The 21,427-nt window shown below is 41.9% G+C and overlaps 2 protein-coding genes across 4 annotated transcripts in view; one reads left to right on the top strand and one right to left on the bottom strand.

Moving 5' to 3' along the window:
* The window catches only part of cryba4 (crystallin, beta A4), a 38,987-nt gene that overhangs the window by 11,096 nt on the left and 6,464 nt on the right, over positions 1 to 21,427 (top strand). The gene's annotated exons all lie outside the window — the stretch shown is intronic.
* crybb1 (crystallin, beta B1) lies at positions 1,737 to 17,841 on the bottom strand. 3 transcript variants are annotated; one of them, XM_061876189.1, is made up of 6 exons: positions 17,494 to 17,841; positions 17,282 to 17,426; positions 15,611 to 15,729; positions 15,355 to 15,468; positions 10,038 to 10,180; positions 1,737 to 2,207 (listed from the first exon to the last, which is right to left on the bottom strand). In XM_061876189.1, the coding sequence occupies exons 1-6, from the start codon at positions 17,626 to 17,628 to the stop codon at positions 2,030 to 2,032; spliced, it is 834 nt and encodes a 277-aa protein (XP_061732173.1). In that variant the 5' UTR covers positions 17,629 to 17,841; the 3' UTR covers positions 1,737 to 2,029. The 3 variants fall into 3 exon arrangements, with proteins under 3 accessions (XP_061732173.1, XP_061732174.1, XP_061732175.1); XM_061876190.1 differs by having other exon boundaries at positions 15,355 to 15,487; positions 17,494 to 17,631; XM_061876191.1 differs by having other exon boundaries at positions 10,038 to 10,175; positions 17,494 to 17,631.

Below are 21,427 nucleotides of genomic sequence, written 5' to 3'. Positions count from 1 at the left end.
GTACTTCTGTGTACTGAAACAAAGTATTCTATCTTAAGTGTACTGAAACAAGTATTCCATCTTAAGGTACTTGAGTGTGTTGAAAAAAAGTATTCTATCTTAAAGTACTTCTCTGTTGATTGGCAACACTAAATGGTCCCTAGTGTGTGAATGTTGTCTGTCTATCTGTGTTGGCCCTGCGATGAGGTGGCGACTTGTCCAGGGTGTACCCCGCCTTCCGCCCGATTGTAGCTGAGCTAGGCGCCAGCGCCGCCCGCGACCCCGAAAGGGAATAAGCGGTAGGAAATGGATGGATGGATGAACTTGTTTAAGTCGGAGTCCACGTTAATCAATTCATGGTAGCCGTCTTTGCTCCACACGCTGTAAGTTTTTGCTGTCGTCCAGCATTCTGTTTTTGTTGACTAGGTAGGTTTTACTTTTGTTTGACATAACTATCCCTATGCTTCAGTGCCTTTTCGGGCACTAGACTACAGCGCATTATTATGATTATTAACAAGCGGTAGAAAATGGATGGATTTGCCCAAAATATTTTTTGGACCAATTAGGTGAAGTTGCATAGTTTCCCACGGCACTCCAGACAATATCTCGCGGCACAGTGGTTGAAAATGACTGGTCTACATGAACCTTTTGGCAAGTGGTACATACATATATACAGGGCTTCACGGTGGCAGAGGGGTTAGTGCGTCTGCCTTACAATACGAAGGTCCTGCAGTCCTGGGTTCAAATCCAGGCTCGGGATCTTTCTGTGTGGAGTTTGCATGTTCTCCCCGTGACTGCGTGGGTTCCCTCCCTCACACTACACACTTCATTTACCATACTTAAGTACTCCAATGTACTGAAACAAGTATTCCATCTTAAGGTACTTGAGTGTGTTGGAAAAAAGTATTCTATCTTAAAGTACTTCTGTGTACTGAAACAAGTATTCCATCTTAAGGTACGTCAGTGTACTGAAACAAGTATTCCATCTTAAGGTACTTCTGTGTACTGAAACAAAGTATTCTATCTTAAGTGTACTGAAACAAGTATTCCATCTTAAGGTACTTCTGTGTACTGAAACAAAGTATTCTATCTTAAGTGTACTGAAACAAGTATTCCATCTTAAGGTACTTGAGTGTGTTGAAAAAAAGTATTCTATCTTAAAGTACTTCTCTGTTGATTGGCAACACTAAATTGGCCCTAGTGTGTGAATGTTGTCTGTCTATCTGTGTTGGCCCTGCGATGAGGTGGCGACTTGTCCAGGGTGTACCCTGCCTTCCGCCCGATTGTAGCTGAGTTAGGCGCCAGCGCCGCCCGCGACCCCGAAAGGGAATAAGCGGTAGAATAATGGATGGATGGATGAACTTGTTTAAGTCCACGTTAATCAATTCATGGTAGCCGTCTTTGCCCCACACGCTGTAAGTTTTTGCTGTCGTCCAGCATTCTGTTTTTGTTGACTAGGTAGGTTTTACTTTTGTTTGACATAGCTATCCCTATGCTTCAGTGCCTTTTCGGGCACTAGACAACAGCGCATTATTATGATTATTGACAAGCGGTAGAAAATGGATGGATTTGCCCAAAATATTTTTGGGACCAATTAGGTGAAGTTGCATAGTTTCCCACGGCACTCCAGACAATATCTCGCGGCACAGTGGTTGAAAATGACTGGTCTACATGATCATTTCGGCAAGTGGTACATATATACAGTTTCTTCTTCAGCCACCATGTTTGAAGGTTGAAGAAAGAGTCCATGTTTTCCCTTAACTTGTTTATTTCAGACAAGGCAACGGCACAAAAAAATAGCTTCCGTAGATGTGGCCGCCTGGAGAGCGGAAGGCAGGTCCCACTTCCCAGGTAAATGGAACTATGTCGACCCCTGTCTCACGTGCGGCGACATGGAGTAAAAGGTAAAAGGCGAAGCAGGCCGGAGGTTTTGATTGTTTTTGTTCCACAACGTGTTTTATTAGTTAGCACCATAAAAAGTCCGTGGTCCTTCCCGGGATGGAGAGAAAGGAGTCAGTGGAGGGTAAAAAGCTGCACCGGCGGGTGTGGCTCACTTGCTGGAGGAGGTGAAGGTGAAGCATCCTCTCTGGTGGAACTGCATGTCTCGGATGCGACGCACCGACTGGATCTGAGGCTGCAGGGCCGAGAAGTCGTTGTAGTGCCGGAAGTCTCCGCTCTCAAACAGGTACTGGTAGCCTCTGTAGCCCGGGTACTGGTAGCCCACCCACCTGAGGGGGAGCACACCTCGCCTTAGTCTTCAACCCTCACACTACACACTTCATTTACCATACTTAAGTACTCCAATGTACTGAAACAAGTATTCCATCTTAAGGTACTTGAGTGTGTTGGAAAAAAAGTATTCTATCTTAAAGTACTTCTGTGTACTGAAAGAAGTATTCCATCTTAAGGTACTTCTGTGTACTGAAACAAGTATTCCATCTTAAGTGTACTGAAAGAAGTATTCCATCTTAAGGTACTTCTGTGTACTGAAACAAGTATTCCATCTTAAGGTACTTAAGTGTGCTGAAAAAAGTATTCTGTCTTAAGGTACTTCTGTGTACTGAAACAAGTATTCCATCTTAAGGTACTTCCGTGTACTGAAACAAAGTATTCTATCTTAAGTGTACTGAAAGAAGTATTCCATCTTAAGGTACTTCTGTGTACTGAAACAAGTATTCCATCTTAAGGTACTTTAGTGTGCTGAAACAAAGTATTCTATCTTAAGTGTACTGAAAGAAGTATTCCATCTTAATTTACTTCTGTGTACTGAAACAAAGTATTCCATCTTAAGTGTACTGGAAGAAGAATTTTATCTTAAGGTACTTCAGTGTACAGAAACAAGTAGTCAATCTTAAGTGTACTGAAACAAGTATTCCATCTTAAGTGTACTGAAATTAGTATTCCATCTTAAGTGTACTGAAACAAGTTTTCCATCTGAAGTGTACTGAAACAACTTTTCCATCTGAAGTGTACTGAAACAAGTATTCCGTCATAAGTGTACAGAAACAAGTATTCCATCTTAAGGTACTTCAGTGTACTGAAAAAATAATTCCATGTTAAGGTACTTTAGTGTACTGAAACAAGTATTCCATCTTAAGGTACTTCAGTGTGCTGAAACAAGTATTCCATCTGAAGTGTACTGAAACAAGTATTCCATCTTAAGGTACTTCAGTGTACTGAAACAAAGTATTCTATCTTAAGTGTACTGGAAGAAATATTCCATCTGAAGGTACTTCTGTGTACTGAAACAAAGTATTCCATCTTAAGTGTACTGGAACAAGAATTTTATCTTAAGGTACTTCAGTGTACTGAAACAAGATTCCATCTTAAGGTATTTCAGTGTACTGAAACGAGGATTCCATCTTAAGGTACTTCAGTGTACTGAAACAAGTATTCAATCTTTAGTGTACTGAAACAAGTCTTCCATCTTAAGTGTACTGAAATTAGTATTCCATCTTAAGTGTACTGAAACAACCTTTCCATCTGAAGTGTACTGAAACAACTTTTCCATCTGAAGTGTACTGAAACAAGTATTCTGTCATAAGTGTACAGAAACAAGTATTCCATCTTAAGGTACTTCAGTGTACTTAAAAAATAATTCCATGTTAAGGTACTTTAGTGTACTGAAACAAGTGTTCCATATTAAGTGTACTGAAACAAATATTCCATCTTAAGTGTACTGAAACAAGTATTCCACCTAAGTATACTGAAAAAAGTATTGCATCTTCAGTGTACTGAAACAAGTATTGCATCTTAAGTTACTTCAGTGTACTGAAAAAAGTATTCCATCTTGAGGTACTTCAGTGTACTGAAACCAGTATTCTATCTTAAGGTACTTCAGTGTGCTGAAACAAGTGTTCCATATTAAGTGTACTGAAACAAATATTCCATCTTAAGTGTACTGAAACAAGTATTCCATCTAAGTACACTGAAAAAAATTATTGCAACTCAAGGTACTTCAGTGTAGTGAAACAAGTATTGCATCTTAAGTTACTTCAGTGTACTGAAAAAAGTATTGCATCTTGAGGTACTTCAGTGTGCTGAAACCAGTATTCTATCTTACGGTACTTAAGTGTACTGAAACAGGTATTCCACCTTAAGGTACTTCAATGTACTGAAACAAGTATTCCATCTTAAGTGTACTGAAACAATTATTCCATCTTAAGGTACATCAGTGTACTGAAAAATGTATTCAATCTTAAGTGTACTGAAACAAATATTCCATCTTAAGTTCACTGAAACAAATATTCCATCTTAAGGTACGTAAGTGTACTGAAACAAGTTTTCCATCTTAAGTGTACTGAAACAAGTATTCCATTTTGAGTGTACTGAAACAAGTATTCCATCTTAAGTGTACTGAAACAAGTATTCCATCTTAAGTGTACTGAAACAAGTATTCCATCTTAAGTGTACTGAAACAAGTATCCCATCTTAAGTGTACTGAAACAAGTATTTCATCTTAAGTGTACTGAAACAAGTATCCCATCTTAAGTGTACTGAAACAAGTATTCCATCTTAAGTGTACTGAAACAAGTATTCCATCTGAGACCGCGTTTATTTTAGTCTTTGAAATAGTTGCAATACACAGTTAATCCACACGAGGGGGCTGTTTGCTTCCATTAAAAGCTTTTGCTCAGTAGTTTGAATGAGAGAAAAGAAAATGTCAGAGTGTTTGTGTTGCTGTCAGCAATTCTTCGTGATTCAAACAACAAAACCACAAACACTCAGCATGTTTGACACGGAGGCTTCACGTGGACATTTTAGGTGTCAAAGTGGTTTTCACCAAGGGTCCACATGGCAGTTATGTTTGGCCCCAGAGGGCCGCTTCTAACAGTGAATAATACTATTGCACCATTTTTAATTCATTTTATTATTAATTGTTTTTTAACTCAAATGTAAAAAAAAAATATGGTAAGTTTCAATAATTTCACCTCAACATTTAGTGTGTATTACTGTAATTAGAAAAAAAAAGTACTGCTGTTTTTATGGTTAAAAAAAAGGCAGTTCAGTTTTCAGAATTTTACAGTAACATTTGTTTTATTACTGTAAATAAATAAAAACCCTGCAATTTTACAGTAACATTTTGGCACCTGAGCTGCCTGTTTGTTGTTATTTTCTTTACCGCAAATCAACAAGTGTAGATTTTTGGGTGTATTTCTGTAAATGCCATACCAGCACCACACTTTATTACAGTAAAAAAAGTACAATTATTTTTTAATCTAGAGAAAAATGCTGAAAAAAACCCAAAAGGGACAAGCGGTCAAAAATGGACGGATGGATGATACGATTTGGGATGATATGACTCGCGATGATACGACTTGTGATGATGTAATCTGTGATGAGGTGGCGACTTGTCCAGGGTGTACACCGCCTTCCGCCCGAATGCAGCTGAGATAGGCTCCAGCACCCCCCGCGACCCCGAAAGGGACAAGCGGTCGAAAAAGGATGGATGGATGATACAATTTGTGATGATATGACGGACTAGAACAGGGGTCGGGAACCTTTTTGGCTGAAAGAGCCAAGAAGCCAAATATTTTATAATGTATTTACTTAAGAGCCATATAATATTTTTCTAACACTGAACACAACTAAACGCGTGCATTTTTAAGTAAGACCAACACTTCTAGAGTATAATAGTTCTCTTATTCTTTGTAATAACATTGTTATTCTGAAGCTGAATGTGGAGGGGGCGTGGCCTGCGGGCCTGCAGCGAAGCGGGGTTTTGCCAGGATCGGCCTTGAAATCAGCGACAGGTGTGTAAATGGCCCAGCTGGGCCTTGTTATCTAATCACCTGTCGCTCTGTTATAAGCAGCAGCCAGGAGGAGAGACGGGGTTGGGGCTGAGGCTGGAGCCAGAGCGCGAGCGGGAACGAAAGAGAAAAAGAGAGACTAATTGAAAAATAAAACAATATTGTAACCCTGAAACAGGCTCTCATGTCGGTGCTTGGTGGTCTGAAGAACCCCCAGGAGGGCAAGCCCCACAACTAACCAATAATAAATATCAATCAATGTCTATTTATATAGCCCTAAATCACAAATGTCTCAAAGGACTGTACAAATAAATAACTTCTTACCTTTAACGCAAATTCTTGAACAGGTGCGGTAGAAAACGGATGGATGGATTAAAAATGCATGAGAATGTTTTATATTTTGAACGTTATTTTTAACACTTGTGATTACAAGTGGAATTATTCATGACTTATCGTGTTAAGCAATGTCAGCTCAGATTTATCCGAGAGCCAGATGCAGTCATCAAAAGAGCCACATCTGGCTCGGGAGCCATAGGTTCCCTCCCCCTGGACTAGAAGATTGTGGTCCTGACAGAGTGCATCACAGACTAGATCAACTTCTGTGTTGACTCAAAGGTCCCATCAAAGACGGTCACCCTGATACCCAAACGTGATCAAAGACATCAAAGCCATACTGAATGAGAAGAAGAGGGCATTCAATGCTGGGAACAGGGAGGAGGTGAAAAGAGTTCAGGTGCTGCTGAAGACCAAACTAAAGGAGGCCAAGGAGAACTACAAGAGGAAGCTGGAAGGGAAGCTGAAAGACAACTGCTGAAGACCAAACTAAAGGAGGCCAAGGAAAACTACAAGAGGAAGCTGGAAGGGAAGCTGAAAGACAACTGCTGAAGACCAAACTAAAGGAGGCCAAGGAAAACTACAAGAGGAAGCTGGAAGGGAAGCTGAAAGACAACTGCTGAAGACCAAACTAAAGGAGGCCAAGGAGAACTACAAGAGGAAGCTGGAAGGGAAGCTGAAGGACAACTGCTGAAGACCAAACTAAAGGAGGCCAAGGAGAACTACAAGAGGAAGCTGGAAGGGAAGCTGAAAGACAACTGCTGAAGACCAAACTAAAGGAGGCCAAGGAAAATTACAAGAGGAAGCTGGAAGGGAAGCTGAAAGACAACTGCTGAAGACCAAACTAAAGGACGCCAAGGAGAACTACAAGAGGAAGCTGGAAGGGAAGCTGAAAGACAACTGCTGAAGACCAAACTAAAGGAGGCCAAGGAAAACTACAAGAGGAAGCTGGAAGGGAAGCTGAAGGACAACTGCTGAAGACCAAACTAAAGGAGGCCAAGGAAAACTACAAGAGGAAGCTGGAAGGGAAGCTGAAAGACAACTGCTGAAGACCAAACTAAAGGAGGCCAAGGAAAACTACAAGAGGAAGCTGGAAGGGAAGCTGAAGGACAACTGCTGAAGACCAAACTAAAGGAGGCCAAGGAGAACTACAAGAGGAAGCTGGAAGGGAAGCTGAAAGACAACTGCTGAAGACCAAACTAAAGGAGGCCAAGGAAAATTACAAGAGGAAGCTGGAAGGGAAGCTGAAAGACAACTGCTGAAGACCAAACTAAAGGACGCCAAGGAGAACTACAAGAGGAAGCTGGAAGGGAAGCTGAAAGACAACTGCTGAAGACCAAACTAAAGGAGGCCAAGGAAAACTACAAGAGGAAGCTGGAAGGGAAGCTGAAGGACAACTGCTGAAGACCAAACTAAAGGAGGCCAAGGAAAACTACAAGAGGAAGCTGGAAGGGAAGCTGAAAGACAACTGCTGAAGACCAAACTAAAGGAGGCCAAGGAAAACTACAAGAGGAAGCTGGAAGGGAAGCTGAAGGACAACTGCTGAAGACCAAACTAAAGGAGGCCAAGGAGAACTACAAGAGGAAGCTGGAAGGGAAGCTAAAAGACAACTGCTGAAGACCAAACTAAAGGAGGCCAAGGAGAACTACAAGAGGAAGCTGGAAGGGAAGCTGAAGGACAACTGCTGAAGACCAAACTAAAGGAGGCCAAGGAAAACTACAAGAGGAAGCTGGAAGGGAAGCTGAAGGACAACTGCTGAAGACCAAACTAAAGGAGGCCAAGGAGAACTAGGAAGCTGAAGGACAACAACATGAAGGCGGTTTGGAGATGTCTGCAGACCATCACCGGCCTCAAACCGTCGGGGGGTAGGGGGAGTTCGACGGAGACAAAGAGAGGGCCAATGAGCTAAACCAGTTCTTTAACAGGTTTGACACAGTGGCTCAGAAAATCTCCTGCCCCACCACCCCCAAAACAAGCGAACCAATCCACCCCCCCAGCCTCACAGCCCCCCAACTCCAATGCCTACCTCCCCCCACCCAACACCTCACCCTCAGAAGGATGACCCTCACTCCCCCAACCACCTGAGACCCCCCCCCCAGTGTGTCTGTCTGCAGAACAGGTGAATGCACAGCTAAATAGGTTACACACAGGCAAGGCCGCGGGTCCTGACGGTGTGAGTCCCAGGGTTCTCAAAGCCTGCGCCACACATGAGCCTTAGGCTGCAGAAAGTCTCCACACAGTGGAAAACCTCATGCGTGGTCCCCATCCCCAAGTACACGGGCCCCAGAGCGTCGAAAGACTACAGGCCGGTGGCGCTAAACAACTTGGATTTATATCGCGCTTTTCTAAACACTCAAAGCGCTCACAGAGAAGTGGGACTCAACTTTCATTCACACCTGGTGGTGGTAAGCTACATCAGTAGCCACAGCTGCCCTGGGGTAGACTCACGGAAGCGTGGCTGACAGTTTGCGCCTACGGCCCCTTCGACCACCACCTATCATTCATTCACCAGTGTGAGCGGCACCGGGGGAAAAGGGTGAAGTGTCCTGACCAAGGAAACAACGGCAGAGATTTTTTGGATGTCAATAGATGGGAAGCGAACCTGCAACCCTCAGGTTTCTGGCCGGCTGCTCTACCCACTACGCCATGCCGCCCCTGCTAACCTCCCATATCATGAAGACCATGGAGAGGTTGGTCCTGGAACAACTCCGCCCTACAGTCAAGCCCCACCTGGACCCACTCCAATTCGCCTACCAGCCCCGACTGGGAGGGGAGGACACAGTCTACCTGCTGAACCGAGACCACAACCACCTGGACAAGCCTGCAAGCAGTGTGAGGGTCATGTTTTTTGACTTCTCCAGTGCTTTTGATACCATAAGGTCAGGGCTACTGGGTGTGAAGTTGGAGAAGATGCAGGTAGAGGCCCCCTTGGTGTCCTGGGTTGTAGATTACCTGACTGACAGACCACCGTACGTTCGACTGCAGGACTGTGTGTCTGACAGGCTGGTCAGCAACACCGGGGCCCCGCAGGGTACCGTCCTCTCCCCCCTTCCTCTTCACCATTTACACCACATATTTCCACTATCAGTCAGAGTCCTGCATCCTTCAGAAGGTTTCTGATGACTCTGCGATAGTGGGGTGTATTGAGGATGGTGATGATGAGGAATACCGGACACTGGTGGAGGACTTTGTCACATGGTGTTGAAAGAACCACCTCCACCTCAATGTGGACCTGGGAAGAAGGAGGAGTACTTCGGCGACCCCTGTTTCCATCAGGGGGGTCGATGTGGGCATGGTTGAGGATTATAAATACCTCGGAGTACACATGGACCACAAGCTGAATGGGTCAAAACACGCTGAGGCCCTCTACTTCCTCAGGAGTCTAGGATCCTTCAACGTCTGTACAAAGATGTACAAAGATCTACTTCCTCAGGAGTCTAGGATCCTTCAACGTCTGTACAAAGATGTTGAAGATGTTCTACGAGTCGGTGGTGGCGGGCGCCTTCTTGTACGCCCTGGCTTGCCGGGGCAGTGGGCTGAGAGCGAGGGACACATACAGACTGGACAAGTTGGTAGAGAAGGCCAAGTACGTGGTGGGAGTGGAGCTGGACTCTCTGGCGGTGGTGTCAGAGAGGAGAAGTCTAGTAAAACTCCCAGCCATTATGGACAAAAACCTCCCACCCACTACACTCGGACCTTGTGGAGAGAATGAGCACGTTCAGTGGAAGGCTCAGACTCCCTAAATGCAACACGGAACGACACAGGAGGTCTTTCATACCGACATCCATTAGACTGTATAATGCATATGTTCCTTGACTGCACTTAAATGTAGAATATATTTATATTATTCATATATTATATATATAACATATGTTATATATTATTTATTATTATTATTGTCTATTGTGACCGAACTGTGGTGCTGAATTTCCCCTAGGGATCAATTGTCTGAAAAGAGTAAAAAGGTAAACTTACGCTCCTCCGGGCACCTTCACGCTGCCCACTCTGTCACAGAAACCGTGCGCCCACAGGGTTGGGACATCGTCCTCCTGGATCTCCATCTTGTTGCCCTTGAAGTCAGATAGCTCGTGCAGGCAGATCTTGTGCTCCAAGCTGTCCTGTCAACAACAAGGGACCAACATATCAACCTGCTCATTAGCATCATTAGCGCCCGGGGTTCGAACCTCGGTCCTCCGAATCAGAATGCAAATGCGCTAGGCATCGAGCTAAAAGCCTCAAACATCGACTTGATGTCCAGCGCAAAATTTTAAATGTTCTATAAAGGAATGCACACTGGCTGGACTCTGCTATGATATCACTAACTAGCACACATGCTAACTACCTGGCTATTGCATTTACTAACTAGCACATGTGCTAACTACCTGGCTGTTGCATTTACTAAATAGCACATGGGCTAACTACCTGGCTATTGCATTTACTAACTAGCACATGTGTTAACTACCCTGGCTGTTGCATTTACTAACTAGCACATGTGCTAACTACCTGGCTATTGCATTTACTAACTAGCACATGTGCTAACTACCTGGCTATTTCATTTACTAACTAGCACATGTGCTAACTACCTGGCTATATCATTTACTAACTAGCACAAGTGCTAACTACCTGGCTATTTCATTTACTAACTAGCACATGTGCTAACTACCTGGCTATATCATTTACTAACTAGCACATGTGCTAACTACCTGGCTATTTCATTTACTAACTAGCACATGTGCTAACTACCTGGCTGTTACATTTTTCTAACTAGCACATGTGTTAACTACCTGGCTATTGCATTTACTAACTAGCACGTGTTAACTACCTGGCTGTAGCATTTACTAAATAGCACATGTGTTAACTACCTGGCTGTTGCATTTACTAACTGGCATATGTGCTAACTACCTGGCTATTGCATTTACTAACTAGCACGTGTTAACTACCTGGCTGTAGCATTTACTAAATAGCACATGTGTTAACTACATGGCTGTTGCATTTACTAACTGGCATATGTGCTAACTACCTGGCTGTTGCATTTACTAACTAGCACGTGTTAACTACCTGGCTATTGCATTTACTAACTAGCACGTGTTAACTACCTGGCTGTAGCATTTACTAAATAGCACATGTGTTAACTACCTGGCTGTTGCATTTACTAACTGGCATATGTGCTAACTACCTGGCTATTGCATTTACTAACTAGCACGTGTTAACTACCTGGCTGTAGCATTTACTAAATAGCACATGTGTTAACTACCTGGCTGTTGCATTTACTAACTGGCATATGTGCTAACTACCTGGCTGTTGCATTTACTAACTAGCACATGTGTTAAGTACCTGGCTATTGCATTTACTAAATAGCACATGTGCTAACTACCTGGCTGTTGCATTTACTAAATAGCACATGTGCTAACTACCTGGCTGTTGCATTTACTAACTAGCATATGTCTTAACTACCTGGCTATTGCATTTACTAACTAGCACATGTGCTAACTACCTGGCTATTGCATTTACTAACTAGCACATGTGTTAACTACATGGCTGTTGCATTTACTAACTAGCACATGTGCTAAATACCTGGCTGTTGCATTTACTAACTAGCACATATGTTAACTACTTGGCTGTTACATTTTTCTAACTAGCACATGTGTTAACTACCTGGCTGTTGCATTTTCTAACTAGCATATGTCTTAACTACCTGGCTATTGCATTTACTAACTAGCACATGTGCTAACTACCTGGCTATTGCATTTACTAACTGGCACATGTGTTAACTACCTGGGTGTTGTGCTTACTAATGTTCTTTGAAGCTAATACTATTGCTAACTTCCTGCTAGGAAGCTAACACATTGGCTAACTAACTGAAAAATATGCTAACTTGTGTAATAACTAACAGGTTAATTTGCTAGATAACTGGGTAATATGCTAAAAATAGCTATTAGGCTGTTGTAGTTTCTATTTGTTTTTTCTATTTATTTTTCTTGTGCTTTTACAAATACATTCTATTATCATTATTATTGAGAAAATGGGCCATCTACCTGGCTAATACGCAAACTAACTGACTATTACAGTAACTAATTAACAAATGTGCTAACTGCCTGGCTAATATGCTAACTAATGTGCCGACTACCTGGCTAATGTGCTAACGAGCTGGTATGAAGGCTAACCAGGTAATATACTCTACCTGTTACCATGCGAACTCATTAGTTGAAATACTAACTACCTAACAATTAAACGAACGTATATAATTACGAACAACTTAATGTGCTGACTAACTGGCTAATTTGATAACTAACCATCTATTGCACATACTAACTGGCAAATTTGCTAAGTGTACAAGCAATAATCAAACTAAAATACTAAATAAAAAGGTACTATGATTTCTGACGATGTATTATTCTAACTACCTGGTTAATATGCTACCTAACTGGCTAATGTGGTAACTATCGTCTAACATTTTGACTCACTGACCTAATATCTGCTAACTAATGAGCTAATTGTGTAATGAACAACAAGCTACTGCTAAATGACTGGTTAATATGCTATTTAGTCAGAAAATAGGCTAACTACCAGGCTAATGTGCTACTTAACTGGCTAGTATGACAACTAACTGGCTTGCAAATATTCTTATGTACTTACTAATGTACTAACAAGCTAATATGATAGATATCTATGTCGTATTATACGATCCTAGTTCTTTAGCTACCTAACTGGCTAAGTTGGTAACTAATTTAATAATATTACCACCTGCTAATATGCTAACTCATGTAACAACTAACAAGTTCATGGTGTAAAGAAATAGCTAATATGCTAACTAGCTCGCAAATGTGCTAACTATCTGGCCAATGTGGTAACTAACTGGTAAATATGCTAAGTAACTTGACAGAAAACACTCTACCTAACTAATATGCGAATGAATGCACAAACCCCGTTTCCATATGAGTTGGGAAATTGTGTTAGATGTAAATATAAACAGAATACAATGATTTGCAAATCATTTTCAACCCATATTCAGTTAAATATGCTACAAAGACAACATATTTGATGTTCAAACTGATAAACATTTTTTTTTTGCAAATAATCATTAACTTTAGAATTTCATGCCTGCAACACGTGACAAAGAAGTTGGGAAAGGTGGCAATAAATACTGATAAAGTTGAGGAATGCTCATCAAACACTTATATGGAACATCCCACAGGTGTGCAGGCTAATTGGGAACAGGTGGGTGCCATGATTGGCTATAAAAACAGCTTCCATGAAATGCTAAGTAATTCTCAAACAAGGATGGGGTGAGGGTCACCACTTTGTAAGCAAATTCGAACAGTTTAAGAACAACATTTCTTAACGAGCTATTGCAAGGAATTTAGGGATTTTACCATCTACGGGTCCGTAAAATCATCAAAAAGTTCAGAGAATCTGGAGAAATCACTACACGTAAGCGATGATATTACGGACTTTTGACCCCTCAGGCGGTACTGCATCAAAAACCGACATCAGTGTGTAAAGGATATCACCACGTGGGCTCAGGAACACTTCATAAAACCACTGTCGGTAACTACAGTTGGTCGCTACATCTGTAGGTGCAAGTTAAAACTCTACTATGCAAAGCCAAACCCATTTATCAACAATATCCTGAAACCTGCAACCCTCAAGTTGCTGGCACGGCCACTCTACCAGCCGAGCTATGCCGCCTCAAGTTTGCGCTCTTTCAGTCAATTAGTGCGCGAGGAATTTACATATATATATATATATATATATATATATATCCATCCATCCATCCATCCATCCATCATCTTCCGCTTATCCGAGGTCGGGTCGCGGGGGCAACAGCCTAAGCAGGGAAACCCAGACTTCCCTCTCCCCAGCCACTTCGTCTAGCTCTTCCCGGGGGATCCCGAGGCGTTCCCAGGCCAGCCGGGAGACATAGTCTTCCCAACGTGTCCTGGGTCTTCCCCGTGGCCTCCTACCGGTTGGACGTGCCCTAAACACCTCCCTAGGGAGGCGTTCGGGTGGCATCCTGACCAGATGCCCGAACCACCTCATCTATATATATATATATATATATATATATATATATATATATATATATATCTCTATCCATCCATCCATCCATTTCCTACCGCTTATTCCCTTTCGGGGTCGCGGGGGGCGCTGGCGCCTATCTCAGCTACAATCGAGCGGAAGGCGGGGTACACCCTGGACAAGTCGCCACCTCATCGCAGGGCCAACACAGATAGACAGACAACATTCACACTCACATTCACACACTAGGGCCAATTTTAGTGTTGCCAATCAACCTATCCCCAGGTGCATGTCTTTGGATGTGGGAGGAAGCCGGAGTACCCGGAGGGAACCCACGCATTCACGGGGAGAACATGCAAACTCCACACAGAAAGATCCCGAGCCTGGATTTGAACCCAGGACTGCAGGACCTTCATGTTGTGAGGCAGACGCACTAACCCCTCTGCCACCGTGAAGCCCTATATATATATATATATATATATATATATATATATATATATATATATATATATAAATATGCACCACACTGTGAACCCACACCAAACAACAATAACAAACACATTTCAGGAGAACATCTGCACCGTAACACAACATAAACACAACAGAACAAATATCCAGCCCCCCTTGCAGCACTAACTCTTCCAGGACGCTAGAATATACCCCCGCCCCCCCCCGCCCCCAAGCAATAATTCATGTTTTACTCATGCACTTTCTTTTGCTACTTCAAGGCTTGAATGTTTGATTGATTTGTTATTGTTATTTTAAAAAGTTTATGTTGATATTTACCTCAGAGGGCTGCAAATAAAAAAGGGGCATTCCATTTTTACTTACATTTTATTCTATATGCCATTGATATTTTTTAATGATTATTATTTAAAACTCGATTTTGCATGTCACTATAAAGTTATATAAGCCTTGCTTGTTCAATATTCAATGCAAAACGTGTTTGGGTTCCTATTAAAAGGTTCATTTGTTCAACCTTGGCCTGCGGCTTTGTTCAGTTTTAAATTTTGGCTCACTCTGTATTTGGGCTTGACAACCCTGCTCTAGGGGGTCCTATAAGACTACCTAACAAAGGGGGTCTTATAAAACCACCTAAGGAAGACTCTAGGGCAGGGGTCGGAACCTTTTTGGCTGAGACAGCCGTACAAGCCAAATATTTTTAAAAGTATCTCCGTGAGAGCCATATAATCTATCATTTTTAACACTGAAGGTAAGTGTGGTTCTGGTGTTGGGGGTGTGGGGGGTTGGGGGGGGTGTCAGTGGGCAGTACCATGCGGATGGGCCTGAGCGACATGAGGCAGTCGCTGCGGTAGGAGTTGCTCCAGGTGTCCCAGCGAGGATACTCTCCCTTCTCCAGGATGAACATCTCGCCACGGAGGTTGGTCTGCTCAAAAGCAACGAAGCTGGAAGAGGGGGGTGCGGCGGCATGGGGAGTAAGGGGGTCGGTTGGGGGAGGGGGTGTAGACATACAGAGCCATGAGTGCACAGTTCCACACGTCAACTTGTGGAGGGGGGGGTCCTCTTACGGGCCGCTGTCCACGATGAGACTCCTGACCCGATCCAGACCTCGATCGCAAATGTTCACGCACTCGCTCTGAAGCTCCACCATCCTGCCCTGGAAGTTCTCCTGGTCGAACAGCATGATCTGGGAACACACAGCTTCTCAGTACACCCTCGGCCGCAGGGGTCGCCAACCTTTTTGAAAGCAAGAGCTACTTCTTGGGTACTGATTAATGCCAAGGGCTACCAGTTTGATACACACTTAAATAAATTGCCAGAAATAGCCAGTTTGCTCAATTTACCTTTAACTCTATGTTATTGTTAATAATTACGATATTTACCTTTGTGGAAACACTGATCATCTTAATGATTTCTCACAATAAATATGTTTAGAAACAGATAAATATCAAAACAAAAAGTGGGTATTTCTGTCTGTCATTCCGTCGTACGTTTTTTTCCTTCTACGGAAAGTTTTTTGTAGAGAATAAATGATGGTTTAAAAGAGGAGAAAACACGAAAAAAAATGAAAATTAAATTTTGAAACATACTTTATCTTCAATTTCGACTCTTTAAAATTCAAAATTCAACCGAAAAAACAAGAGAAAAACTAGCTAATTCGAATCTTTTTGAAAACATAAAAAAAAAGAATTTACGGAACATCATTAGTCATTTTTCCTTCCATCCATCTATTTTCTACCGCTTATTCCCTTTTGGGGTCGCAGGGGGCTATCTCAGCTACAATCAGGCGGTAGGCGTCGTACACCCTGGACAAGTCGCCACCTAGTAATTTTTCCTGATTAAGATTAATTTTAGAATGTTGATGACATGTTTTCCATCCATCCATTTTCTACCGCTTATTCCCTTTCGGGGTCGCGGGGGGCGCTGGCGGCTATGTCAGCTACAATCGGGCGGAAGGCAGCGTACACCCTGGACAAGTCGCCACCTCATCTCAGGGCGATGACATGTTTTAAAAAGGTTAAAATCCAATCCGCACTTTGTTAGAATATATAACAAATTGGACCAAGCTATATTTCTAACAAAGACCAATCATTATTTCTTCTAGATTTTCCAGAACAAAAATTTTAAAAGAAATTCAAAAGACTTTGAAATAAGATTTAAATTTGATTCTAAAGATTTTTCTAGATTTGCCAGAATACTTTTATTTTTATTTTAATCACATTGAAGAACTATTTCACCAATATTCTTCGTCGAAAAAACAGAAGCTAAAATGAAGAATTAAATTAAAATTGATTTATTATTCTTTACAATTAAAAAAAATAATTTACTTTAAATTGTCCGGAAAGAAGAGGAAGGAATTTAAAAGGTATATGTGTTTAAAAATCCTAAAATCATTTTTTAAGTTGTATTTTTTCTCTAAAATTGTCTTTCTGAAAGTTATAAGAATTAAAGTAAAATTTATTTAAACAAGTGGAGACCAAGTCTTTAAAATATTTTCTTGGATTTTCAAATTCTATTTGAGTTTTGTCTCTCTTAGAATTAAAAATGTTGAGCCAAGCGAGACCAGCTTGCTAGTAAATAAATACAATTGAAAAAATAGAAGCGGCTCACTGGTAAGTGCTGCTATTTGAGCTATTTTTAGAACAGGCCAGCGGGCGACTCATCTGGTCCTTACGGGCACCGCGTTGGTGACCCCTGCTCACCCGAGTACTCGGGTCCTGACCCCCAGGCGGACTCACCCTGAAGGACCCGGCGCCGGGCTCGCCCGTCTTGGTGGCCTTGCTGGAGGCGGCCGGGGTCGGGACTCCCTTGTCCTTGGGGTCGGAGCCCAGGCTGGACGCGGACTTGGCGATTTGAGACATGGCGGGGGGGCTTCAGGAGAGTCTGGGCGGGAGACGTAGGTGACGGACGAGGACCTCGGCGTGTGCGGGGTGTGTACGTGCGTACTTACCTGGGCTAGGTCTGTCCTGCAGTGCGGCGTGAGGCGGACTGAACCAAGATGGTGTGGTCCGGCTCCGGTCCGGCTTATATAGTCTGGCAAAGGTGGAGCGCGGACGGCGCCGGCACAAAAGAAAGGCTTTGTCATCAGAGTGGGATCGGGGCCAAAGCCAAGCGGGTCATGGCAAGGCCTGGAAGCCTGGAAGCCTGTAAGCACTTTGACCAGGAAAGGAAAGCGCTGAGCGCGGCATTTCAGGCTGCTGTTGCTTTGGGGGCTGAAAGACAAGAATGCAACGAACCGACGATGATGTCATCGCTGTCACACAACAAACACAATTAGTAGCTCATCAAACCTCATTGGAACACTTTCATTCAGACACACAACAAACTACATCTTATATCAATATCTACTTTTGCACATGCTACTTGCTAATTAGCTTCTGCTTGTCCCAAACTAATAAAGTGCATCCGGCAGTGAAGGCTCCTCTACGGGGTCTTGGGACTCTAGGAGGTTTACCCCTTTACTACTGTTACCCCAGGTGGTCCTTGGCACCTGACTGCCCCCTAGCCAGGGATACGGTGAAGACCTCAACGGCGGAGCAAGCGGAAGACGGTAGATTTGAAGAATTACCACAACGGCTGCGACAGAGGAAAAAGGCTGCAGCAGAAAAGGGTCCCCAGTCGTCTTGGACTCCACGCCACTGGACCCTGACCCGATTCTGTCAAGGACGGTGTGGCGACTGTCTGTGCACCAGTTCTACCCCACGTTAAAGGCCTACTGAAAGCCACTACTAGCGACCACACAGTCTGATAGTTTATATATCAATGATGAAATATTAACATTGCAACACATGCCAATACGGCCGCTTTAGTTTACTAAATTGCAATTTTAAATTTCCCGCGAAGTGTCGTGTTAAAAACGTGATGACGTCTCGGGTTGCAGTAGACATTATTTTTCCACAAGTCGTCTCTTTTCATCGCATAATTCCACAGTATCGTGGACGTCTGTGTTGCTGAATCTTTTGCAATTTGTTCAATTAATAATGGAGACGTCAAAGAAGAAAGATGTAGATGGGAAGCTTTTAGCCTTTAGCCGCACAAACACAGCCGGTGTTTCCTTGTTTAAAATTCCCGAAGATGAAGCTTTACAGAGCGGTCAAGTGAACATGGATCCCGACTACATGAGAAAATTGTGGTAAAAGGTCGCCTCTTACCGGAGACATCAGCGGAGCTTCTGTCCTGCTGCAGCTGCGTGACTTCCCTCAGAGACTCTGGTGTCAACACACCCGTGGCCACACCCCTCCGACTTTCAGGTACCATATAATCTCACTAAAACACCAGCAACACAATAAGCAGATAAGGCATTTTCCAGAATTATCCTAGTAAATGTGTCTAATAACATCTGAATCGCTCCCACTGCAATAGCCTTTTTTTTTTTTTTACTTTTTTTTCTAGTCCTTCACTCTAAATTTCCTCATCCACGAATCTTTCATCCTCGCTCAAATTCATGGGGAAATTGTCGCTTTCTCGGTCCGAATCGCTCTTGCTGCTGGTGGCCATGATTGTAAACAATGTTCAGATGTGAGGAGCTCCACAACCCGTGACGTCACACGCACATCGTCTGCTACTTCCGGTACAGGCAAGGCTTTTTTATTAGCGACCAAAAGTTGCAAACTTTATCTTCGATGTTCTCTACTAAATCCTTTCAGCAAAAATATGGCAATATTGCGAAATGATCAAGTATGACACATAGAATGGAGCTGCTATCCCCGTTTAAATAAGAAAATCTCATTTCAGTAGGCCTTTAACTTCCATATACTATCTAACTAGTTCTTATGGTAATTACCCAGCTAATTTAACAACTAAATGACTGATGTGATAACTAAAAAGATCACATGCTAACTAACCAGCTAGTATGGTAACTACCAAGCTAGTATGGTAACTACCAAGCTAGTATGGTAACTAACCAGCTAGTATGGTAACTATTCAGCTAGTATGGTAACTACCCAGCTAGTATGGTAACTACCAAGCTAGTATGGTAACTAACCAGCTAGTATGGTAACTATTCAGCTAGTATGGTAACTACCCAGCTAGTATGGTAACTACCAAGCTAGTATGGTAACTAACCAGCTAGTATGGTAACTATTCAGCTAGTATGGTAACTAACCAGCTAGTATGGTAACTACCAAGCTAGTATGGTAACTACCAAGCTAGTACGATAACTACCCAGCTAGTATGGTAACTATTCAGCTAGTATGGTAACTAACCAGCTAGTAGGGTAACTATTCAGCTAGTATGGTAACTAACCAGCTAGTCTGGTAACTACCCAGCTAGTATGGTAACTACCAAGCTAGTATGGTAACTACCCAGCTAGTATTGTAACTAACCAGCTAGTATGGTAACTATTCAGCTAGTATGGTAACTACCCAGCTAGTATGGTAACTACCAAGCTAGTATGGTAACTACCCAGCTAGAATGGTAACTAACCAGCTAGTATGGTAACTACTTAGCTAGTATGGTAACTACCAAGCTAGTATGGTAACTAACCAGCTAGTATGGTAACTACCAAGCTAGTATGGTAACTACTTAGCTAGTATGGTAACTACCCAGCTAGTATGGTAACTACCAAGCTAGTATGGTAACTAACGAGCTAGTATGGTAACTACCAAGCTAGTATGGTAACTAACGAGCTAGTATGGTTACTACCGAGCTAGTATGGTAACTAATTAGCTAGTATGGTAACTACCAAGCTAGTATGGTAACTACCCAGCTAGTATGGTAACTACCAAGCTAGTATGGTAACTAACGAGCTAGTATGGTTACTACCGAGCTAGTATGGTAACTACCAAGCTAGTATGGTAACTACCCAGCTAGTATGATAACTAACCAGCTAGTATGGTAACTACCCAGCTAGTATGGTAACTACCCACCATGCTAATGTGCTAACACACTGACTGATGATCCAATAAAGTGGCTAATATGCTAAGTGTTCAGTGGCTAGAGAGAAGCTAGCTATTACTTACTAATACATGGATTACAGAAGGATTGTTTTGGGATCAAATCCCGTCGAATGTGATTATTTGTGCTATGGAAGAAGGATTAACATGTTTCATACGTACAGATTATCACCACTAATCCTGCCGGATCTCGCACAACATCAGGAAAAAAATGAAGCGTCTCAGTCATTTGTCATGTTTACTCTACTTTATGTACTTTATGTATTTATTTGGATATTTTATGTCATGTTGAATTTTATTTTCATGTACTCTATATACTATACTTTATGTATTTATTTGGATATTTTATGTCATGTTGATTTTTATTTTCATGTACTCTATATACTATACTTTATGTATTTATTTGGATATTTTATGTCATTTTTTATGTTCATGTACTCTGTTTACTCTACTTCATGTACTTTATGTATTATTTGGATATTTTATGTCATGCTGATTTTTATTTTAATGCAGTCTATTTACTTTACATTATGTATTTATTTGGATATTTTATGTCATGCTGATTTTTATTTTAATGCACTCTATTTACTTTACATTATGTATTTATTTGGATATTTTATGTCATGTTGATTTTTTTCCCCCCATGTACTACATTTACTCTATTTAATGTACTTTATGTATTTATTTGGATATTTGATGTCATGTTGCTTTTTATTTTCATGTACTCTGTTTACTTTTGTATTTATTCGGATATTTTATGTCATGTTGATTTCTATTTTCATGTACTCTATTAATCTACTTTATGTACTTTATGTATTTATTTGGATATTTTATGTCATGTTGCTTTTTATTTTCATGTACTCTGTTTACTCTACTTTATGTATTTATTTTGATATCTTATGTCATGTTTATTTTTTTCATGTACCCCATTTACTTTTTTTATGTACTTTATGTATTTATTTGGATAGTTTATATAATGTTGATTTTTGT

The sequence above is a fragment of the Nerophis ophidion genome, linkage group LG17, assembly GCF_033978795.1.
Source record: "Nerophis ophidion isolate RoL-2023_Sa linkage group LG17, RoL_Noph_v1.0, whole genome shotgun sequence".
Lineage (NCBI taxonomy): Eukaryota > Metazoa > Chordata > Actinopteri > Syngnathiformes > Syngnathidae > Nerophis > Nerophis ophidion.
Note: the sequence above shows the minus strand (reverse complement) of the source record. Positions and strands in the feature narration are given on the sequence as shown.

Bases quoted from the DNA above. Each gene is read 5' to 3' on its own strand.
- crybb1 (XM_061876189.1), bottom strand. From the start codon at position 17,628: ATGACAAAGCCTTTCTTTTGTGCCGGCGCCGTCCGCGCTCCACCTTTG. The intron at 15,730-17,281 runs GTGAGTCCGCCT...GTGTGTTCCCAG, and splicing joins CCGGCGCCGGGTCCTTCAGG to ATCATGCTGTTCGACCAGGA. The intron at 10,181-15,354 runs GTACTGCCCACT...TGTTGTTGACAG, and splicing joins CGCTCAGGCCCATCCGCATG to GACAGCTTGGAGCACAAGAT.